This window comes from Lepidochelys kempii, chromosome 1 (genome assembly GCF_965140285.1).
Source record: "Lepidochelys kempii isolate rLepKem1 chromosome 1, rLepKem1.hap1, whole genome shotgun sequence".
NCBI classification, from domain to species: Eukaryota; Metazoa; Chordata; order Testudines; family Cheloniidae; genus Lepidochelys; species Lepidochelys kempii.
Window position 1 is genome coordinate 60,909,431 of NC_136380.1, and position 20,245 is coordinate 60,929,675.

General features: G+C 43.5%; 1 protein-coding gene across 1 annotated transcript; it reads right to left on the reverse strand.

Moving 5' to 3' along the window:
- Window positions 1-2,327: 2,327 nt before the first annotated feature.
- On the reverse strand, window positions 2,328-3,293 carry CBY2 (chibby family member 2). Its single transcript, XM_073324023.1, has one exon. The coding sequence runs from the start codon at window positions 3,291-3,293 to the stop codon at window positions 2,328-2,330; it is 966 nt and encodes a 321-aa protein (XP_073180124.1).
- Between the last annotated feature and the right edge of the window lie 16,952 nt (window positions 3,294-20,245).

Here is a 20,245-nt window from a genome sequence, read left to right on the forward strand (position 1 = left end):
GTAGAAGCTGCGGCTGCTACGGTCCTGGGCTGGCAGGACCATCCCCTGACAGCAGTGATGGTGGCAGTCTGATGCCACCCCCGCACCTCCCCCTCCCGAGCACCAGCAGGTGCCACAGAGCCTCCACCCCAAGCGCCAGTGGGCACCCTGAAGCCCCCATCCTGAGCACCAGCGGGCACCCTGGAGGCCCCGCTCAGTACCAGCAAGTGTCCCAGAGCCCTCTCCTCACCTCCCCCCAGCACCAGCAGGTGCCCCAGAGCTTCCCCTCCAGAGCAGCAGCTGCACCCCCGAAGCCCCTCAGAACACCAAAGATTTAGTCCAGGGGTATATAGTATAAGTCATGGGCAGGTCACAGGGCCATGAATTTTTGTTTATTGTTTGTGACTTGTCCACCACTGTTACTAAAAATACCCATGACTAACTCTTAGCCTTAATGATAAGAGGTAGAAATGGCATCCTTGTCATTACAATTGTCATGGCACTTTTCACAAGAAAAGAATATTAGGTGTGAAGGACGATTGTATTCTGAATACCTAGATCTCTCTTGGCTCTTTATTTATATATGGGAAGAGACAGGGAAAATGACTGAAACTTTTCTGCAAACATTTAATTGAATTCTGAATACTTTTTGACTTTATGCATTTGCCAGCCTTTTCTTCACTTTTCCACAAACATGTGTGAGTTTTTTGATTGTTACTGTTGTTGCATAATTTGCTTAAATGTGACGGCTAGCTTATACACAATGAACAGCTCAATCAGCTTTTGATATAGATCTTCTTCACTTCTTGTCCTGAACGGTTAGGGTAGTTTGAGAACCCTTCTCCTCTAGCTCCTCACAGAAGATTGCATCAGAGACAAGGTTCATTTACCATGTCAATTCTTATAAAACTTTTTCCTCTAAAGAATCATAACATCCTGATATACTTGGGATATAGCACTGTTAGTCATTCAGGAACAGAATTATCCATTATCTGTACCTGCTAATTTAAAAATGTCTAACTTTAGTAGCTGCAGTTTAACATCCTCCCAAGATACTAATGGACGGAAAAGAGTGTTATCATCATCATATATTAAGACTATAACATCTGTTTTTTCCTAAAAACAGAACAGAAACATTTATTGAATACTTGTGCCTTTTCTGCATTATTATTGATAATTCTGTCATTTCCATTAAGTAATGAACCAATATCATTGTCGGGATTCTTTTTGTTCCTAATACACTTTAAAAATGCCTTCTGATTGTCCTTAAATCTTCGATTGTCCGTAAATCTGCTTGCCATTGATTTCTCCTAGTGTCCCTTTTCTTCCCTTATCATTATTTTATAATTCCTAGATTCTGATATATATTCATTACTATCAACTTCCATTTCTTTTTTTTTTCTTCATTTTTTATAGCTGTCTTTACTTCCCCAGATCTTTTTTTTTTTTTACCAGTACAACCTACTTCCTTGATTATGAGATTGTGGCTTTTGGGGTATCTAGTAAAGTGTTAAACAATTCTCATTTATAATTCACATTTTCCTGATTAATTTTTTCCTCACAGCTGATTTGGCTCATAATTGTTTTCAGCTTTGTGAAAATGGCCCCTTTAAAGCACTCAGTGTGTTTGTGTGTATTATATATATATATATATATATATATATATATATATATATATTTTACTGGTTTTAACTTTATTCTGTTAGAACATTATAAATGTGATCAAGTCATGATCACTTGTACCTATGTTACCATTAATTTTTAGTTCTGTGATCCATTCTTCATCGATCAAGACGAGGTCTGAGATAGAATTCCCTTGTGCTGGATGAAACACTTGAGTTAGGAAATTATCATCTATAATATATAGAAATTCTTGGAAGGGCCCTGATTTTCAGAAAGTGTTGAGCAGTCATCCTCTGACAAACAAGACCCTTTAAGGTATCTCATGTTAGACACCCAGAATCACAAGCCGCATTTGAACGTTTAGGCCTTATTATCCTTAGAGTTACAGTTTAAAAAAATCACTTGGTTGGTAATCCCGTGAGCCCCTAGGAGTAAAAATCTATCAATCCCTAGCAGATGACATTTTTGCTCATGTGAGGCTAGGAAATATGGCCGACACAGCAACTTCATGACACACACCAATATGCATGTTATCAGAGGAGGAAACAAGAAAATAAAGATAAAGCAATACATGTAAGTCTCAGAATAAAGCAATATTCCCCCATCTGTTTTTTTCTGAGTCTCCACCAGGACTTTATTAGAAACAAGGAGAGAGCTTTTTCCATCAAATGTGTTCTAGCAGGTCTTTAGTGCCAAGCAGCACATTTCTCCTTGCTGATATTCATTTACCAGCACCTGTCTGGCTTCCTCATCTCATTACACTGAACAGGAGAAAGGGTATTGAGCTCCTTTTGCAGTATTTCCATCCGGGCCATAATCTCCAACACTGTGCCTTTCACTACAGTTAGCTGCAGCTTCAACTTATTGTTCTCTTCCCAGAAGACTTTGTTCTCTTCCTGAAGAACCTGGATTGCCTTTTTCTCTTCCAGAAGGGTCTGGTTCTCTTTTAGCAGGGCCTGGAGGGTTTGATTTAGTTTCTTGACAGCCTGGAGAGCCACATTTTCCTCCTGGATACCTGGGGCAGCCTTGTTCTCCTCCTGAACTGGGACAGCTTTGCTTTCCTCCCAGATGTCCTGGACAGAATTACTCTTTTTCTGGAGGGCTGAGACAGCCTTGATCTCATTTTGGATTGGGTTGGCTTTGCTGTCCTCCTGGATGGCAGGGACATCATCCTTGCTCTCCTCCTCGATTGGTGTGGCTTTGGTCTCCTTCTGGAAGACTGGGACAGCCTGGGTCTCCTCCCGGAGTACCTGTAAAGCCATATTATTTTCCCGAACAACCTGAAGGGCCTTGTTCTCTTGGCTGACCTGGAAGCCTATATTCCTTTCTCGGAAGATTGGGAAGGGCTTGTTCTCCTTCTGGAGAACCTGCTGGAGGGTCTCATCATAAATAACCTGGATGGCTTTATTCTGCGTCCGGAGGCACAGGAGAGTTTTGTTCTCCTCCCGGAGGGCCTTGTTTTCAATCCGGAGGGCCTTGATCTCTTCCCAGAGTGCTTTGTTCTCCTCCCAGAGAGTCCAGTCATTCTGCATCTTCTTGTTGTAATGTTTCTGTTGGGAAGCAAAAGGTGGCTGATTATAGGTCTCACTCACCCATTTGCCATCTATAAAGACAAATGTCTCATCACTTAGCTTGACCCGAGGGGGAATGTAATCCATATCTGGTTCTGCCCGTTGCATTTGGTGATTCATCAGATCAAAAGTAAATGAAGTGAAGAAGTCTGTATGAAAAGATTTTCTTCAGTAATTTTGTAGTAGACTGTTATCCTTAGCAAGGAGTAGATAGAAAGGGGTCTGTGGAGAGGCTCAGTCAGGACTGCTGGAATATGGAATACAAAAACAGGATTAGTTATGAAGTTCAAAGACAAAACTGAACTCAATTAGACAAGAAATAAGCGGATAAATCTAGTTCCCAAAGTCTGTTAGTTGATCAGCCTCTGTCGGAATGGTTGTGATGGCTGAAAACAATTTTGCAGATGCTGGCAAAACTAATACTACTATATCTACCAGCTTTTTTGTGCACAATACAGCTTCATCCTGAGCATAGTTAAGGGGCTAAAAGACAGGAATCTCCTTATGCGATTTCATTTCCAACCTATTCACAAGCAAATGAGTTTACAAATGTTATAGGTTTAGGCCCAATTTTCAAAAGTACCTTAGCAGGTTAGATGTCTGACTCATACTAATATCAGTGGGAGTCAGGCACCTAACTTGCTTAGTGGGATTTTCAGCAGCTCCTATCTGCATTTTTGTGGACCTTTGAAAATTCAGTCCTTGGTGCAGAAATTACTGGGTGAATTTCTGTGGCCTGTATTATGCAGGAGGTGAGACTGGATCAAAAAATGTAGAAACTTATGAAATGTAGAGCACAGAATGGTGTATAATGCACACACAAAATGACCAAAAACAGAACAAAAAACAGCACTGAACCACAGCACTGGCCTCTGGTTTTTCATAGATGATCCTCTTGCATGTTCTGCCACCATCTCAAAAATAGTCATTCTAAAAAAGAATTCCTTATGTTTCTTTCTGATCTCTCTTCATTCTGTTCCTTTGTTTGCATCCATTGGCCGCTCTCCTGGTCTTCCTGTCCCCCAGACTTACATTTTCGGGATTATATTTGACTCTTTAGCTTCCCCTCCCGCAATGCTTGTTTCTTGCTAACCAGTCCTATTGCTTCTTCCTTTTTCACATAACCAAAACCCGGGTTTCCTTACTACTCCTACTGCTTGACCACAACTTAATCACAGAAAGTTGAGGCAATCTGCTCCTTCTCTCACTTTTCCTCCTTCACTTGGACCAAATGTTGCTGCTTATGTCACCTTCCTCTTGCAAACCTCCTTGTATCCATCAGCTGGCTTCCTGTCACGTACTGCATCCAATTCGGTCTATTCAGCTTGTGTGCAGGGCCCTTGTCCACCTCTGAGGTGCTAAGAACACTTTTGGCAAAAGATAAGTAACTATAATAATAAATGCTTTGTCCTCACCTTCAAACCCATATATAGTCTCACCTCCCCACACCTCTGTCCTCATTTTCTCCTATGACTCTTTTATCTGTGCACTCTTCCCAATCTGCTCAGTCCTTCTCCTCTACTCTCCTTGTCTCCTTTGCATCTTCTAGCAGGTTGTCTCATGTGCTGCCAAACAGCCTCTCTCTTGATTCCTTCAAATTCCTCTGTAAAACCCACTTCTTCCAGGGATACTCCCTACCTTCTTCTGCTCTCCAAAACCTCGGCACCTCCTCCTGATGAACTTTTTGTCTTATTTTATAAGCCATTTGGAGCAGGGAACATCTCTCAATGTATGTTTGAGAGTCACAGTGTAAGTTTATGGCAATAATGAGTGGTTTTATATCTGTAGCAAGGACTCACCCAGTCTGGCTTAAGGCGCCTCCACTGCATCAGTTTACCTTCCATTTCACAAGTGGAGCTCTGTGTTGACACGGATTTCACAAAGCATCCTGGCCAAGATTTTCAAAAGTAGGAGCCTGGAATTAAGTGCTTAACTCCATATTTAGGCATCATATATATAAATGGCCTCATTTTCACAACTGCTCTACTCTCACAAATGCCACCAAAGTCAGTAGGAGCTAAGGCTGCTTGGCACCTCTGAAAACCTGGCCCATTTCTATTAGGTGCCTGCATGTGGATTTAGGACCCTAATTTTAAGCATCCAAGTTTGGAAATGTCGGCCCTGGCTGTGTCCTTTTCCAGAAAGTTTCAAAAAAATCACACATACCACACTGAGTTCTCTTTGCGATCAAGAAAAAGAAAATATGCTAATTTTTAGCTTTTCAGTGGTCCATGCTGCTGCTTCCAGTGGGAATTGAGATCAGCATAATTACCTTTTCCAGCAGCAATACAAACTTGTCTTAATTTTTGAGAAAGAACCCAAGGCATGTTACCCTGGTCAAACCTGAGCTGTGGGACAAGTCTTGTCTGGGTATTGCCAAGAAAATTCCCAGCACAACCTTTCATCATTTTGACTTATGTCTCGGGAAAGTGAGTTAAAACACTTTTTAGGGAGAGGTGTTCTTGTAGGCTTTAAAAACTTTACCTAATTCTGACATAATTCTACTGGACTTTACATCGTTGTTAACTGAAGCAACATAGTCAACTGCTCGTGATGCTGTCTGGGAATCAAAAGATCCTAATAATGTAGCTTCTTTTCCATAATCTCCATCTCCTTTGTTACCCCCATTGGTTTCTCCTTCACTAAGACTATCCACAATTACCTCATAAATTACTGGAGTTTCTTTGACTTCTGAGGCTGCACCCTCTTTGTCCTAATAAGTGCCTGAATCTCTTACTAATTCATGTTTTTTCTATACATTTTTTAATTTTCTTAACTTTGTACACTCCTCAATTTTCTTACTTAACCTCTTGTGTGACTCAGCTAAGAGTTGAGTCTCTGCTTTTTCTCTAACTGATCGTTTAATAAGAATGCAGTGATCTCAATATCAGAGAGCAAAGATAGAGGTCACTGATTCATGGTTAATTATCTATAGTGTAGCATAAACACGTTACCAAAGTTCAGGGTGGATTCTCCATCACTGATCATTTTTAAATCAAGATTGGATATTTTTCTAAAAGATCTGCTCTAGGAATTATTTTGGGGAAATTCCATGGCCTGTGTTATACAGGAGGGCAGCTTAGATTATCACAATGGTCCATTCTGGCCTTGGAATCTAAGAATCTATTAATCTACTATATATACACTAAACCTCCAAGGCAAATTCACTGCTATTCTCTCTGTCTCTCTTTGTCGCACTGATTGACAATCTCTTTTCAAATCTCATTTTACATGGGATTGATTTATCACTGTGTTACTCCAGTTTTACCCTGATTTCTATGGAGTTACATCAGTGTAAAACCAGAGTAATGTCAAGTGGTGAACCACACCCATCTTTTCTCACTAGCAGAGGCCTTTTAATTTCTCTTAATCTCAGTTATCATTTTCGTTTAGCTCTGTATTAAACAATCCTGTAAGCCGTTTGGGGGTACAGTTTGCATGAGCAAAGCTATCTAAAATCAAGTTGAATAGTATTCTTCAGTAGTAGTAGGTATATCTGCTTACCTCTGTTTAAAAGATAATAACTCTACCGATGTCCTGTTTCTTTTCTCTTTATCTTCTCCAGTCACGCAGTTGGTTAATAACTATAGTGCATCCAATGCTGAGGCCCAGTACCAGAAGCTGCCTCAGCCTCTACCTCCTCAGAACTGATTTTCAGCATGGCCAGAGACAAGACCATGGTGTTCAAACTGAGGCATGTAACAAGAAGGAAATGTGTCAGCCCCATTATGACATAGACGCAATATTCAAGCACATCCAGAGTAACAGTTCAATTGATGGAGTTGAAAGGCATCTGCTCCCCAGGCCTGTTGAGCTTCAGTAGGATCTCAAGTGTTTCCCATCAAAAGTTTCCTAATACTATATTCTCACAACTTAATCTCCATTGTTCCCACCACAATCTCTGAAGAATATCTTGTTTTTTCCAGATCTGTATGTGGATTTTTTAAATAGAAGATACCTCCATTTCCTTATAATGAGTAGCTCATTCTCAAGCTCCTTCCTGAATCAAGTCCTCCTTCTGTTTTCCATCCTCACATATGATCTTAGAAGCAGTTCAAATGAATTCTTTTTCCAGTACTTTGTTTTTAGAGAATATGATTTATTCCATCACAGAAATTCAAATTAGGTACACTTCTGAATTGATACTGAAGTTAACAAAACACCTTCCTCTTATCCAGTATGAGGCCTGCACCAAAACTAACTTTGAGGTTGGCAGGTTTTGGGGTTTTTTACTACAAATTAAAAGAGCTAGGATATCACTGAATCCTGTTAACAAGAAAATAGACAGCAGAGAGTATCCGGGCATTAAAGTTAATGACATTATCCAAAGCAGTTATTTGCACTTTCACATCTTTCCATTTTTAATGATCTCTTCCTATTTCTTATTTGCTGCATCTTTAAGAGTAAAATAAAGTGTTTTCTAATTCGAGTGTTCCTGAGTCACAAACACTGCAGTTAATTTCTTCTCAGGTGAAAATACCAAACTTGGCCTTAGCCCTAAGGTAATTGTAATTCTTTTGGAAAGCTGGAGGTAAACCAGTTCAGCTATTTTTGAATTATGCAAGGATGATAAACCTAGGCATACAAATTCTCACTGTAATTTTTTCCACACTTCTATTTAATCTCAGACAACACTAAAGCATCACTAGTCACTATAGCAACTCCCTGAAGAGCATTCTGTTTACTTTCTAATTCAAGTATTCTACAGTGGAGAGCAGGAAAATCAGTTTCTTGCAGGGAGTTTGTCCTCTGATAGAAGGAGATTGAAGTTTGCTGAGTGGTTGTAGGAAGCTTTAGGAAAGGTGATTGTTGAACTGGTGATCCTCCTCAACTCCTGGAGAACCAAGGGTGCACAATATACTAAAGCAGACCTTGGCAGAAAAGCTTAAGGGCTCAGTAATTTACTGGAGCCAAAGTTAGCGAAGATAAGAACAATCCAGTAATAAGTACTGATCAAAAGAGAAAAATCCAATTCTTCTGAATTAGTAAATACTGCTAGGAGTAAAGTTTGTGTTTCATGTTTGTGTTTTATGTTTTCCTGCCTTTTCTCATAACTGTACAAACTGATGTGAATGAATCATCATTCTTTATGCTACCCCAGGATTTAAGGCTTGATACACACCAGACCGAAGTCAGTGGAAAGACTGATACATACTTCAATGGGCTTTGCATCAGCTCCAAAACTGGTTAATTGGGGAGGTACAACAAGGTATTTGTAGCCTATTTTGTCTGTGTTCATGGCATAGTAATTGATCAGAAAGAGTTACCAGGGATATCAAGGCATTCCTTCTGCTCTGAAAAGGACACAAGGGAATTGGGATGGCAGTGTATAAATTAGGGCTGTAAATTAATTGCAGTTAACTCAGCAATTATCTCAAAACAAATTAATCATGATTAAAAAAATTAATCAAGATTAATCGCAGTTTTGATTGCACGGTTAGTACTAAACATTGTTACCTTTTCTTGAATATTCCATTCTTTCGCAACATCAAAGAAATGCTCTACACATGTTTCAGCATAATGTCTCTCTTCAGAATGCATTACTGTTAAAGCAGTCAGGTGTGCCGTGGCTCCAAGATAGCTGTGATTGTTCAAGGATGTCCAGTGATCACCAGTCAAAGCAACAGCTAGTGCATTTTTCAGAAGCTCCAACTTTGTACTCTTCTCACTGTGATCATAGGTGCTGACTTTTGATTTTGCCGATAGGTGCCCCATCCCAGCTCCACCCACTCCCCTGAGGGCCTGCCCCATTCTGCCCCCGAGACCCTGCCCCCATTCTGCTGCCTTCCCCTAGGCCCTGTCCCCTGAGCCCACTCACCGCTTGCTCCTTTCTGCCCCTTCCTGCCTTAAGGGCGAGATGTGTGTGTTTGGGGGGGCTCTGCCAGGTTTGGGGGGCTGTCCGCCCATCCTCTCCCCCAGTCCCAGCCCCCTGCAGCCAGCCCAGAAGCTACCTACCCAGGCTGTCTCCCCCGCAGGCCCAGGCCCCTGCGACCAGCCCAAAGCTATCAACCTGCCCTGTCTCCCTCCAGTCCCCTGCAGTCAGTCCAGAAGCTGCCCACCTTGTTTCCCCCAAGCTCCAGCCCCCTGTGACCAGCTGAGAAGCTGCCTGTGTCCCTGCTAGCCCCTCAACAAGCCGGGCTCCCTCTGCCCTGGAAAAGAACTCACCTGCCTGCAGTGAGAGCCAGGTTGGGAGATGCAGCAGCTACACATGCTGGGAAACAGATGCTAGCTGCGTGCAAACAGCTGATAGGTGGCTTTGCTCCAAAGAGCTGATTGGCCGGATGGGGAACAGCTGATTGGCTTCAGCGCAGCAAACAGCTGATAGGGGCTGTGCAAGCAATATAGCTGGTTGGTAGATCAGCACCCATTCTTTTTCCCCCGGGGGTGCTCCTGTCCCGAAGCACCCATGGAGTCAGCACCTATGGTTGTAATGGTTTAACTGAAGTCAGTCCTTCCTTAATCGGCTCCCCCTTTCCCAAAAGTTTCCCCAGTTCCTAATAAAACTAAACCCCTCCTCCCTACACCATCGTCTCATTCATACATTGAGACCCTGCAGTTCTGCTTGTCTAACTGGCCCTGCACGTGGAGCTGGAAGCATTTCAGAGAATGCTACCATGGAGGTGCTGGACTTCAATCTCTTACCTAGCAGCCTCATTTGGCCTCCAGGACCTCTCTCCTATCCTTCCCTATGTCACTGGTACCTGTGACGTTGCACCCCATAATGCTTTATGGGAATATACTTTTGAATGTGTTATACCAATAAAATAAAAACCAGCAGGATCTTATTAAAGGGGAAAAAGCAAAATACCACATTTATTGTGAATACAGAAAGAATCATAGTAAGCAGTTAGTTATAGTTATAACATTCCATTCAATCTCATATTTATTCACACATTCATTCCTACGAACACACACACAGGTTCTGCAAGGTTGTTATCATAGTTACCAGCCTTAGAGTTGCTCATGCCAAGCCACTGGCCAGGTGGCCTGGACATGAGGCGGGAGCAGGGCCTTGTCAGATGCTCATCTGATGCTCCTGGAAGTTGGTTTGCAGAATCAGACCCCCAAAGTTCTCACTTTCTAGAGTCCATTTTTATAGGAATTTCTTCCTATGCCAGTCTATGGGAATTGCTTCATCATGCTGTTGCTGAATCAATCAGCACGTCGCACATTCCTGACGGCTCCGTGCTGCTAGATGTTATCTCGTTCTTTGGTTCTCCTATTCTTGAGGCTGTTGGGTGGATTCCAGTCTGCCCTCCAGGGGTCCTCTGGTTATTTCCACTTGACGCCTTCTTCAGCCAATGGACACTGGATTCTTAGGCTGGCACCTCCCTGATCATTCAGTCATTATCCACACCAAGCATCCATCCACAAACATCCTCTATCTCTATTTTAATCACAATTGTTAATACCACAAAAGGGCGGGGAGTCTCTGGGTGCTGTTTCTGTTGTTACAGAGTATTGCTTTGAGTCTCTCTCTGTGCGAATTGCTGTGAGAACAGACTCTGTCTTAGAATGTACTAACGCAATTAGCAGCTTGCAAGTTTCACACATAGAGGGAGAGAAACAGTACCAAAAACCAAGAGACCTCTTAATTAGTAATACCCTGGAATTTAAACTATGAGGAATCAAACTCATTTGTGATTTTAATACAAAACTTCTTTAATATGATCCAACAATTGTATATATGAAATAACTGGAATATGCTTTATGCTACATATGCCATGTAACATATCTCTGTAAAGTTTATGATCTGCTGAATCTATTCATCCTATTTGTATGCATGTGTCATTTTTGTACTCGAAGTTATGAATATTGGCTGTATACTTGTTTAATTTTAAATAGCTTCAGTGAAGCAATTGATCAGCTTCCTGAGAAAAGACTATTCTCAGTAAGTGCCCAATCAAGAAACACTTAAGCCAACAATGAACTTGGAGATGCCAATCCACATCTGAGTTTTCGCAGGAATGTGGCTTGGCTGGTAAAGAACTCAGTCATGCATGGACATTTGACTTGGCCATGTGACTCCAAAACTCCATTTTTTGTAGCTGGATTCTACACAGGGGGAGGGAGGGGTGTCCACTCACAAGAGAAAGTCTATTTAAACCCCTGGGAGACCCCTCCATTTTGTCTTCAGCTGGCTCAAGAGAGAGCCTCTCCACCCCCAAAGGATACCTGAAAGAAACTGATACAAAGGACAGTAACTACAGGGGGTGTGAGTGATTGCTGGATCCAGACTAGAAGGAGGCTAGTCTGTAAAAGAGGCTTATTGGAACATCTCTGAGGGTAAGATTTTATCTGTATTCAGCTTCTTACTGTATTTGGCATAGGCTTGCATGGTTTATTTTATTTTGCTTGGTAATTCACTTTGTTCTGTTATCACTGGGAACCACTTAAATTCTACTTTTTGTATTTAATAATCACTTATTAATTAATCCAGAGTATGTATTAATACCTGGGGGGGCAAACAGCTGTGCGTATCTCTCTGTCAGTGTTGTAGAGGGCGAACAATTTATGAATTTACCCTGTATAAACTTTATACAGGGTAAAATGGATTTATTTGAGGTTTGGACCCCACTGGGAGTTGGGCATATGAGTGTTAGGAACACTTCTTACGCTGCTTTCAGTTAAGCCTGCAGTTTGTGGGACGTGGTTCAGACCTGGGTCTGTGTTTGTGGCCGGCAAGCGTGTCTGGCACAACCAGGCAGGGTTCTGGAGTCCCAAGCTGACAGGGAGGGCAGGGGCAGGAGTAGTCTTGGCACATCAGTTGGCAGCCCCAAGGGGGTTTCTGTGATCCAACCCGTCACAGTACCTACATGTACCATGACCACCAGCTCCTCCCCAGCACTATGCATATGTCTATCTAGATGTCTCGAGAGATCCATAACCTTCACACCAGGCAGGCAAGTTACCACACAGTTCTCCTGGTCATCGCAAACCCATCTATGTTTCTAATGATATCTATGTTTCTAATGATTGAATCCCTCATAACTATTACCTGTCTCTTCCTAATAACTGGAGTGCCCTCCCCTGGAGAGGTATCCTCAGTGCGAGAGGATACCACAACATCATCTGAAAGGAGGGTCCCAACTATGGGATCGTTTCCCTCTGCTCCCGGTGGATGTTCTCCTTCTCTGAGACTTTCATCCTCCTCAACAGCACAGAGGCTGTCAGACTGCGAGTGTCTCGGAAAGTCTCATCTATGTACTTATCTGTCTCTCTCAGCTCCTCCAGTTCAGCCACTCTGGTCTCCAAAGCCTGTACACGGTCTCTGAGGGCCAAGAGCTCCTTGCACCGAATGCACTCATACCCCACCTGCCTATAGGGCAGATAATCATATATGTTACATTGGGTCCAATAAACTGGGTAGCCCCCACTCTGTTGCTGGACTTCTGCCTGCATTCTCTTTTAACTCCTGCAGTGCGTTCCTTTGTTGATGTTTTGTTTTTATCAGGGGGTGTTTCTGACTTTTCAGTTCAAAGACTGTTAAGTGTATCTAGCTCCCCCCTCAAACGCTCCCTCTACGAACTCCCTCACAAAACTCCCCTGTTAGTCAACCCTGGTCGCTAGCTCCTCTGGTCGCTTAGGTGTGGCCTTTTTTAAAGCCCTGCCCGCTGGTTAAGGGTTGATGGGTGCTAAAGGACTTAGGGATCAGAGCCTCCTAAAGAAGTTCTCAGCCATGCCTAGTAGGCCACTAGGCTCAGCACACGGTCCCCCAAACAAACAGACCACACGGTATATTTCAGTCAAGCAGCAAACATACCACAAACACACACACTACTGACAACATATGTACTTCAAGGGTCACATAATTGCTTCTCCTTCACCTGAAGAACTCCCTTTCAAAACTCCCCTGTTAGCCTCTCCTGTTCAGGAGCACCTCTCTCTCCCTGATGTTTATCCCTCTGAAGTATTTATAGAGAACAATCATACTCTCCCCCCAGCCTTTGTTTTGTTAGGCTACACAAGCCAAGATCCTTACGTCTCCTCTTGTAAGACAGTTTCTCCATTCCTCTGATCATCCTCGCAGCCCTTCTCTAACCTGTTCCAATTTGAAATCATCTTTGTTAAACATGAGAGATCAGAATTGCACCCAATGTTCCAGATGAGGTCTGGTAATAACACTTCCCCATCTCTACTGAAAGTACAATGGCTGAAATATCCTAGGAGTCAATTAGCCTTTTTCACAGCTGTATCACATTGACAGACCAATACACCCAGGTCTCACTCCATCTCTGTCACTTCCAACTGAGAAGTCCCCATGACCTTTCACTTTGCACTACGGCTGTCAATTAAGGATTAATTCAGAGCACAATTAATGTGTTAATTTTTTCATGAACTAATCCCATTCCAAAACAGTGGGGGCCTGGAGCCCCAAAACCAAAAGCTCTGTAGGTGGTGGAAAAACTGGAAACCCAACCACAGAGCTCTGTAGGTTTTCTATTTAAGTACAGAAATGGAAAAAAAACCTCCCTGGAAGTAAAGAGCAGCTTGGAATGGAAACCTGGTTTTGAGTCTTCCATTTTTTTCACCTGGGGCTACTGAGTTATTGCTCTGGGACTTTTCTCCATCTCTTGAAGCCAGGTGTGTAATAGGGAGTCTGACCTAAGCAAAGGAAACCATTTTCTTCTCTGAGCAGAATGCTCGTCAGGCTGAGAGAATAAAGGGTCATTGACGTAGGAGGTAGAGAAAGCTCTCAAGCTAACAAGCAGAAGAGGAAAAGAGAGCATGGCATCTCCACCCAGCAGGAAAGAGAATCTTGGTCTGGGTTTTGCCAAGGCTGACTGGTCTGGAAAGACGAGGGGCTGAACTTCAAGTCATAAAGAGTTGAATCAACTGATTGTATCAAATAGTACTGGGCTCTGAAAGGGTATTGAGCAAGGCCTTTTCTGGAAGCCTCTCACACACTGGTGATGAAGATCCTGGTGAAATGGAGGTCTTCACACAAGCTGAGGAATTAGGAAGACTCCCTGATCTTCTGCTTTACAGTCCGGGAGCAAAACAAGGGAGAAGCAGGCTTTCCCCTCAAACAGGAGGGAAGGCAGCTAGCTCCCTGTCTCCAAAGAAATGGAGTAAAGGGGAAGCAAAAGCAAGGGAAGCCTCATTTCCATAGAAATCAGCAGGGGCTTGGGAAGCGCAGAGGAAGGGAAGAAGAGCAAAAGGTCATCCTGCCTCTTGAAAGAAGGTCCTGGAACTTTGGAGAAGAGAAGCCATCTTTGGCATCCATCACTAGACAGACACAAGGCTCCAGAGCACTTGCAAGCTTTGCCCTTCAAGCAAGGAAGGCTTGAAGTCTCTGGGAAGTGAATCCAGGTGAGAAGCCTGTTAAGGCAGACCTCTTTCACCTGGGAGGAGAAGGGAAAGCCAGCTCCTTTTACTTCTGTGGAAGGTGTTGGGCAAGAGGTGACACCAGCTCTCACAGCATGCCTGAGCGGGACAATGCCACGGTGCTTCTCGTGCCAGCCGGGTCTCCCCTCAAACTCGAAGAAAGAGGAATCTCACACCAGGCCTCAGCGCTACTGGCAAGCTTGCAGGCTTTGACTGACACTTCTTCTCCAGCTGGCTTGGGTACCTGTCTTTGGCTGCTGAAGGATGGCAGGTACCTCAAGGTCCTGCTTAGCTGAATGGTAAAGCCGTAGGACCGCTCATCCTACAGGCTGCTTAGAAGGGAACCTTGGTCTGGAGCCTTCCCTTCTTCTTTATTGCGGGGGCAGCAGATTACTGAGTTACTGCTCTGGGCCTTTTCTCCCTCTCCCAAGAACGCTTCCAGGCACCAACACAAGAGAAGGACCTTACACAGCCGGGAACCCAGCAGGTTTGCACCAGCCAGGACTCAAACCCGGCTCGCAGGAATGGGAATCCTGCATGATGCCTCTACACCACTGGCACGGTGGCAGGCTGCACTTCCTAAGGAGTCTCATCCTGCTTCAGGCGGCCAGCGTCAGCCAATCAAAGGAGAGCTGGTGTCCAGGGGGGCCCTTTCAACTGACGAGGTAGCTGAGAGGATAAGGCGATGGACTGCTAATACGTTGTGCTCTGCACATGTGGGTTCGAATCCCACCTTCATCGCTGCCCTTCCCTTCCTGTTTTGGCTACGGGGTCCTTCCTCCAGGCCTCTTCTGCCCGTTGCTGCTCAAGTGACTCTGCCGATGAACAAGAGAAAGCCAACCTGCCAGGAAAGTGGATCCTTGTGACACTAAGTGTGTCCCAGTGTTGGAAGAGAAGGGGCTCACTGGGCTGAGGAAATGAGTTCCACACCAATTAAGCGTAGTTTTCAATCTGGATCTTAACGGTGTCCTGGAATGTCTCGTGGAAAACCTGAGAACTTCCCGATCCCTACTATTCTTGCTCGCTGCTGTACGCCCCCGGTGGGTATGAAGAGTTCTGGCTAGAGGCTGGAATGATGACTGCAATGTCTTGAAGCCAGGCGTGTCATGGGGAGTCTGCCCTAGGCGAAGGAAACGGTTTGCTTCTCTGAGCAGCCCGCTCGTCAGGCCGAGAGAATCAAGGGTCATTGAGGTAGGAGGTAGAGAAAGCTCTCAAGCTAACAAGCAGAAGAGGAGAAGAGAGCATGGCGTCTCCACCCAGCAGGAGAGAGAAGCTTGGTCTGGGTTTTACTTTACATTGCCAAGGCTGGCTGGTCTAGAAAGACGAGGGGCTGAACTTCAAGTCATAAAGAGTTGAATCAACTGATTGTATCAAATAGTACTGGGCTCTGAAAAGGTATTGAGCAAGGCCTTTTCTGGAAGCCTCTCACACACTGGTGATGAAGATCCTGGTGAAATGGAGGTCTTCACACAAGCTGAGGAATTAGGAAGACTCCCTGATCTTCTGCTTTACAGTCTGGGAGCAAAGCAAGGGAGAAGCAGGCTTTCCCCTCCAATAGGAGGGAAGGCATCTAGCTCCCTTTCTCCAAAGAAATGGAGTAAAGGGGGAGCAAAAGCAAGGGAAGCCTCATTTCCATAGAAATCAGCAGGAGCTTGGGAAGCGCAGAGGAAGGGAAGAAGAGCAGAAGGTCATCCTGCCTCTTGAAAGAAGGTCCTGGAACTTTGGAGAAGAGAAGCCATCTTTGGCATCCATCACTAGACAGACACAAGGCTCCAGAGCACTTGCAAGCTTTGCCCTTCAAGCAAGGAAGGCTTGAAGTCTCTGGGAAGTGAATCCAGGTGAGAAGCCTGTTAAGGCAGACCTCTTTCACCTGGGAGGAGAAGGGAAAGCCAGCTCCTTTTACTTCTGTGCAAGGTCCTGGGCAAGAGGTGACATCAACTCTAACAAGTCTTCCCAAACAACTCCTGCAGTGAACAAGAGAAGTAAACTAAGGTTGTCAATTAATCTCAGTTAAATCTGTGATTATCTCAAAACAAATTAATTGCAAATAAAAAAATTAATCATGATTAATCACAATTTTGATATCACTGTTAGTACTAATTGTTGTCACTTTTTCTGGAATATTGTATTCTTTCACCACATCGAAGAAATTCTCTACACATGTGTTAGCATAATGTCTCCCTTTAGTATTCTTTACTGTTAAAGCAAACTACTGCAATGTCCATGCAACCTCAGTCAGGTGTGCCATGACTCTGAAAGAGCTGTAATTGCTCAAGGCTGTCCAGTAATCACCAGTCAAAGCAACAGCTAGTGCATTTTTCAGAAGCTCCAACTTTGTACTCTTCGCATTGTGATATAGATCATGTATTCCTGATTCAATGGTTCCCAAGGGCAAGGTGTATAACTGATTGGAAGATGCAATTTGAATAACATATCTTTGCCCTGAGTCATTTACAATGTTGAGTGGTCTGCAGTCCATAGTTATCCACTTTGAAATAGGATTGGTTAAGCTGTTGTCCTTTGTTTGATCCGATGGCTTATAGCCAATCTGAAACTCTAAGTGTACCCTGTCACGGCTGGCAGGATTCATTTGCTTGTTGGGATTTATTTGCTCGTGGGATTCATAGCGCAAGAACTGGAGGAGAAAGCATGTTTGGCATGTAAGTGGTACTGCAGACTTGAAGTACTTTGATGGTATTGAAACTTAGCCTTGCAATGGCTACTCTGGCAGAGCACCGGATTTGCCTCGGGTTGTCCTGCACTTCTAGGCGGTTAGGGTTTGCCTCAGAGATTTGCTGTGACCCTCCATGTAGCCCCTCTCCCCTCCTAGAGCCCAGGGTTACAGCGTACTGAGTCACCTTCATCATCAACCAGTCAATGGGTTTGGTGTAAGAACCCTCTTTAGTCCCTGTCTTCCTACTCAGGGAGCATTTGTGTAGAGTTATGGGGGAAATTGGGGGGAACCTGGGCCTGCCCTGTTCTCCGGGTTCCAGCCCAGGGACCCTAATTGGCAGCAGAAATTTAATTTTCCTATACTGCCAGAGCTATAGCCCTTCCCTGGGCTACTTCCCCAAATGGCCCTTCCTAGCACCCTCCTTGGTACCTGACCACACTTGTTCTCCCAGGTCTTTTACTGTACACCTTCTTTCTCCCAGCTCCTGCCAGCTGGCGTCTCTGAAGGGGCTTCCTTTTAAACTAGTCCCAGATAGTTCTAAATGGGCTTCAGGTGATCCGATTAGCCTGTTTCTATGATTGCTTCTTATCAGTTCTGAATTGGTTCCAGGTGTCTTATGGAGTGTCCCTGACTTAATTGCTTCTAGCACCTTCCTGACTGCTCTAGGGTAGCCCCTGCCCTGGTCACTCAGGAAACAGAAAACTATTCATCCAGTGTCCAGTGTGTTTTCCTTCTACCAGACTCCTGCACCCAACCGGTCTGGGTCTGTCACACTACGTATAACTGTCTTTTTTCCACTGTGATTAATCACGACTAATTTTTTTAATTGCTTCACAGCTCTACTTATCGAATTCAGTCTTGAAACAAGTTAGTATTTTTGCCCCTGCTACTCCCTTTGGAAGGTTGTTCCAGAACTTCACTTCTCCGATGGCTAGAAACCTTCATCTGTCTTCAAGCCTAATCTTGTTAATGGACAGTTTATATGCATTTGTTATTATACTACCACTGGCCCTTAACTTGAATTGCACCTCTCTCTCCCTGATGGCTTTTTTTAAGTCCAGTTGGGGTCACCAGTACACAAAGTTTGAGAAACACTGCTGTAAAATTTCATATTGTTTTGTTTTGGAGTACAGTTATGTAAAAAAAAAATCTATATTTGTAAACTGCACTTTCACTGTAAAGAGATTGCACTACGTTACTTGTATGAGGTGAATTGAAATACTTTCTTTTGTTTTTCTTTCTTACAGTGCAAATATTTGTAATAAAAATAATATAAAGTGAGCACTGTACACTTTGTATTCTGTGTTGTAATTGAAATCATATTTGTAATTGTAATTACTGTGTTGTAATTGAAATATATTTGAAAATGTAGAAAACATCCAAAATACTTAAATAAAAGGTTTTCTATTATTGTTTAACAGTGCAATTAAAACTGAGATTAATCACGATTAATTTTTTGAATCACTTGACAGCCCTACTATAAATCAATAATGCAAACCTTCAAAACAATGTATTCCAGACTCATCAAATGTTTGAGGGAGCCATCCATGCCACAGTCTAGTCAGACAAATTCTCCTTCCAGTGGCATACCATAGTGATGTTGATGATGTTCCCTTTACATCCCACATTTGTTACATCATGCAAAATATTGACCTTTCGTTCTCATGCGAGTGAAAGCAAGTGCCATGGAGTGAACTGAGTGCTGCAATGAGAACTTCATAGTTTTAACCTCACCTCTGACCCTTGTGACCTTTGGTAGCATACTTCTGTGCCTGTTTCCTCATATATGCAATGGGTATAATAATACTCATCAGAAACGTTGTGAAGATTATTTAGTTCACATTTGTAAAGTGCTTTGAAAATAAAAATCACCATGATAGATAAGTGCTACATGCTACTTTTGTTTATCCTCTCAGGTGTAAAATATACTGTGTTCACAAAAACAACAAGGAGTCTGGTGACACCTTAAAGACTAACAGTTATTTGGGCATAAGCTTTCGTGGGTAAAACACCACTTCTTCAGATGCATGGAGTGAAAATTACAGATGCAGGCATTATATAATGACACATGAAGGGAAGGGAGTTACCTCACAAGTGGAGAACCAGTGTTGACAGGGCCAATTCAAACAGGGTGGATGTAGTCCACTCCCAATAATAGATGAGGAGGTGTCAATTTCAGGAGAGGCAAACCTGCTTTTGTAATGAGCCACCCAGTCCCTATTCAAGCCCAAATTAATGGTGTTAAATTTGCAAATGAATTTTAGTTCTGCTGTTTCTCTTTGAAATCTGTTTGTGAATGTTTTTTATTCAAGTACAGCTACTTTTAAATCTGTTATAGAATGTCCAGGAAGATTGACATGTTCTCCTACTGGCTTTTGTATGTTACCATTCCTGATGTCCGATTTGTGTCCATTTATTCTTTTATGTAGGGACTGTCCAGTTTGGCCAATGTACATGGCAGAGGGACATTGCTGGCACATGATGGTATGTATAACATTAGTAGACGTGCAGGTGAATGAGCCTCTGATGGTGTGGCTGATGTGGTTGGGTCCTCTGGTGGTGTCGCTAGAGTAGATATGGCGACAGAGTAGGCAACGAGGTTTGCTACAGGGATTGGTTCCTGGCTTAGTGTTTCTGTGGTGTGGTGTGTAGTTGCTGGTGAGTATTTGCTTCAGGTTGGGGGGTCTGTAAGCGAGGACTGGCCTGCCTCCCAAGGTCTGAGAGAGTGAGGGATCGTTTTCCAGGATAGGTTGTAGATCATTGATAATGTGTGTCAAGGTTCCTTCCCCCACTCTGAACTCTAGGGTACAGATGTGGGGACCTGCATGAAAGACCCTGTAAGCTTATTCTTACCAGCTTAGGTTAAAACTTCCCCAAGACACAGATTTCTTTCTTGCCTTGGGAACCAGCTTAGGTTTAAAACCTGATACGCTGCCACCACCAAGCGATTTAAACAAAGAACAGGGAAAGAGACCACTTGGAGACGTCTTCCTCCAAAATATCCCCCCAAGCCCTACACCCCCTTTCCTGGGGAAGACTTGATAATAATATCCTCACCAACTGGTACAGG

Excerpts from the sequence above, each read along its gene's own strand:
- CBY2 (XM_073324023.1), bottom strand. The coding sequence starts at position 3,293 with ATGAATCACCAAATGCAACGGGCAGAACCAGATATGGATTACATTCCC.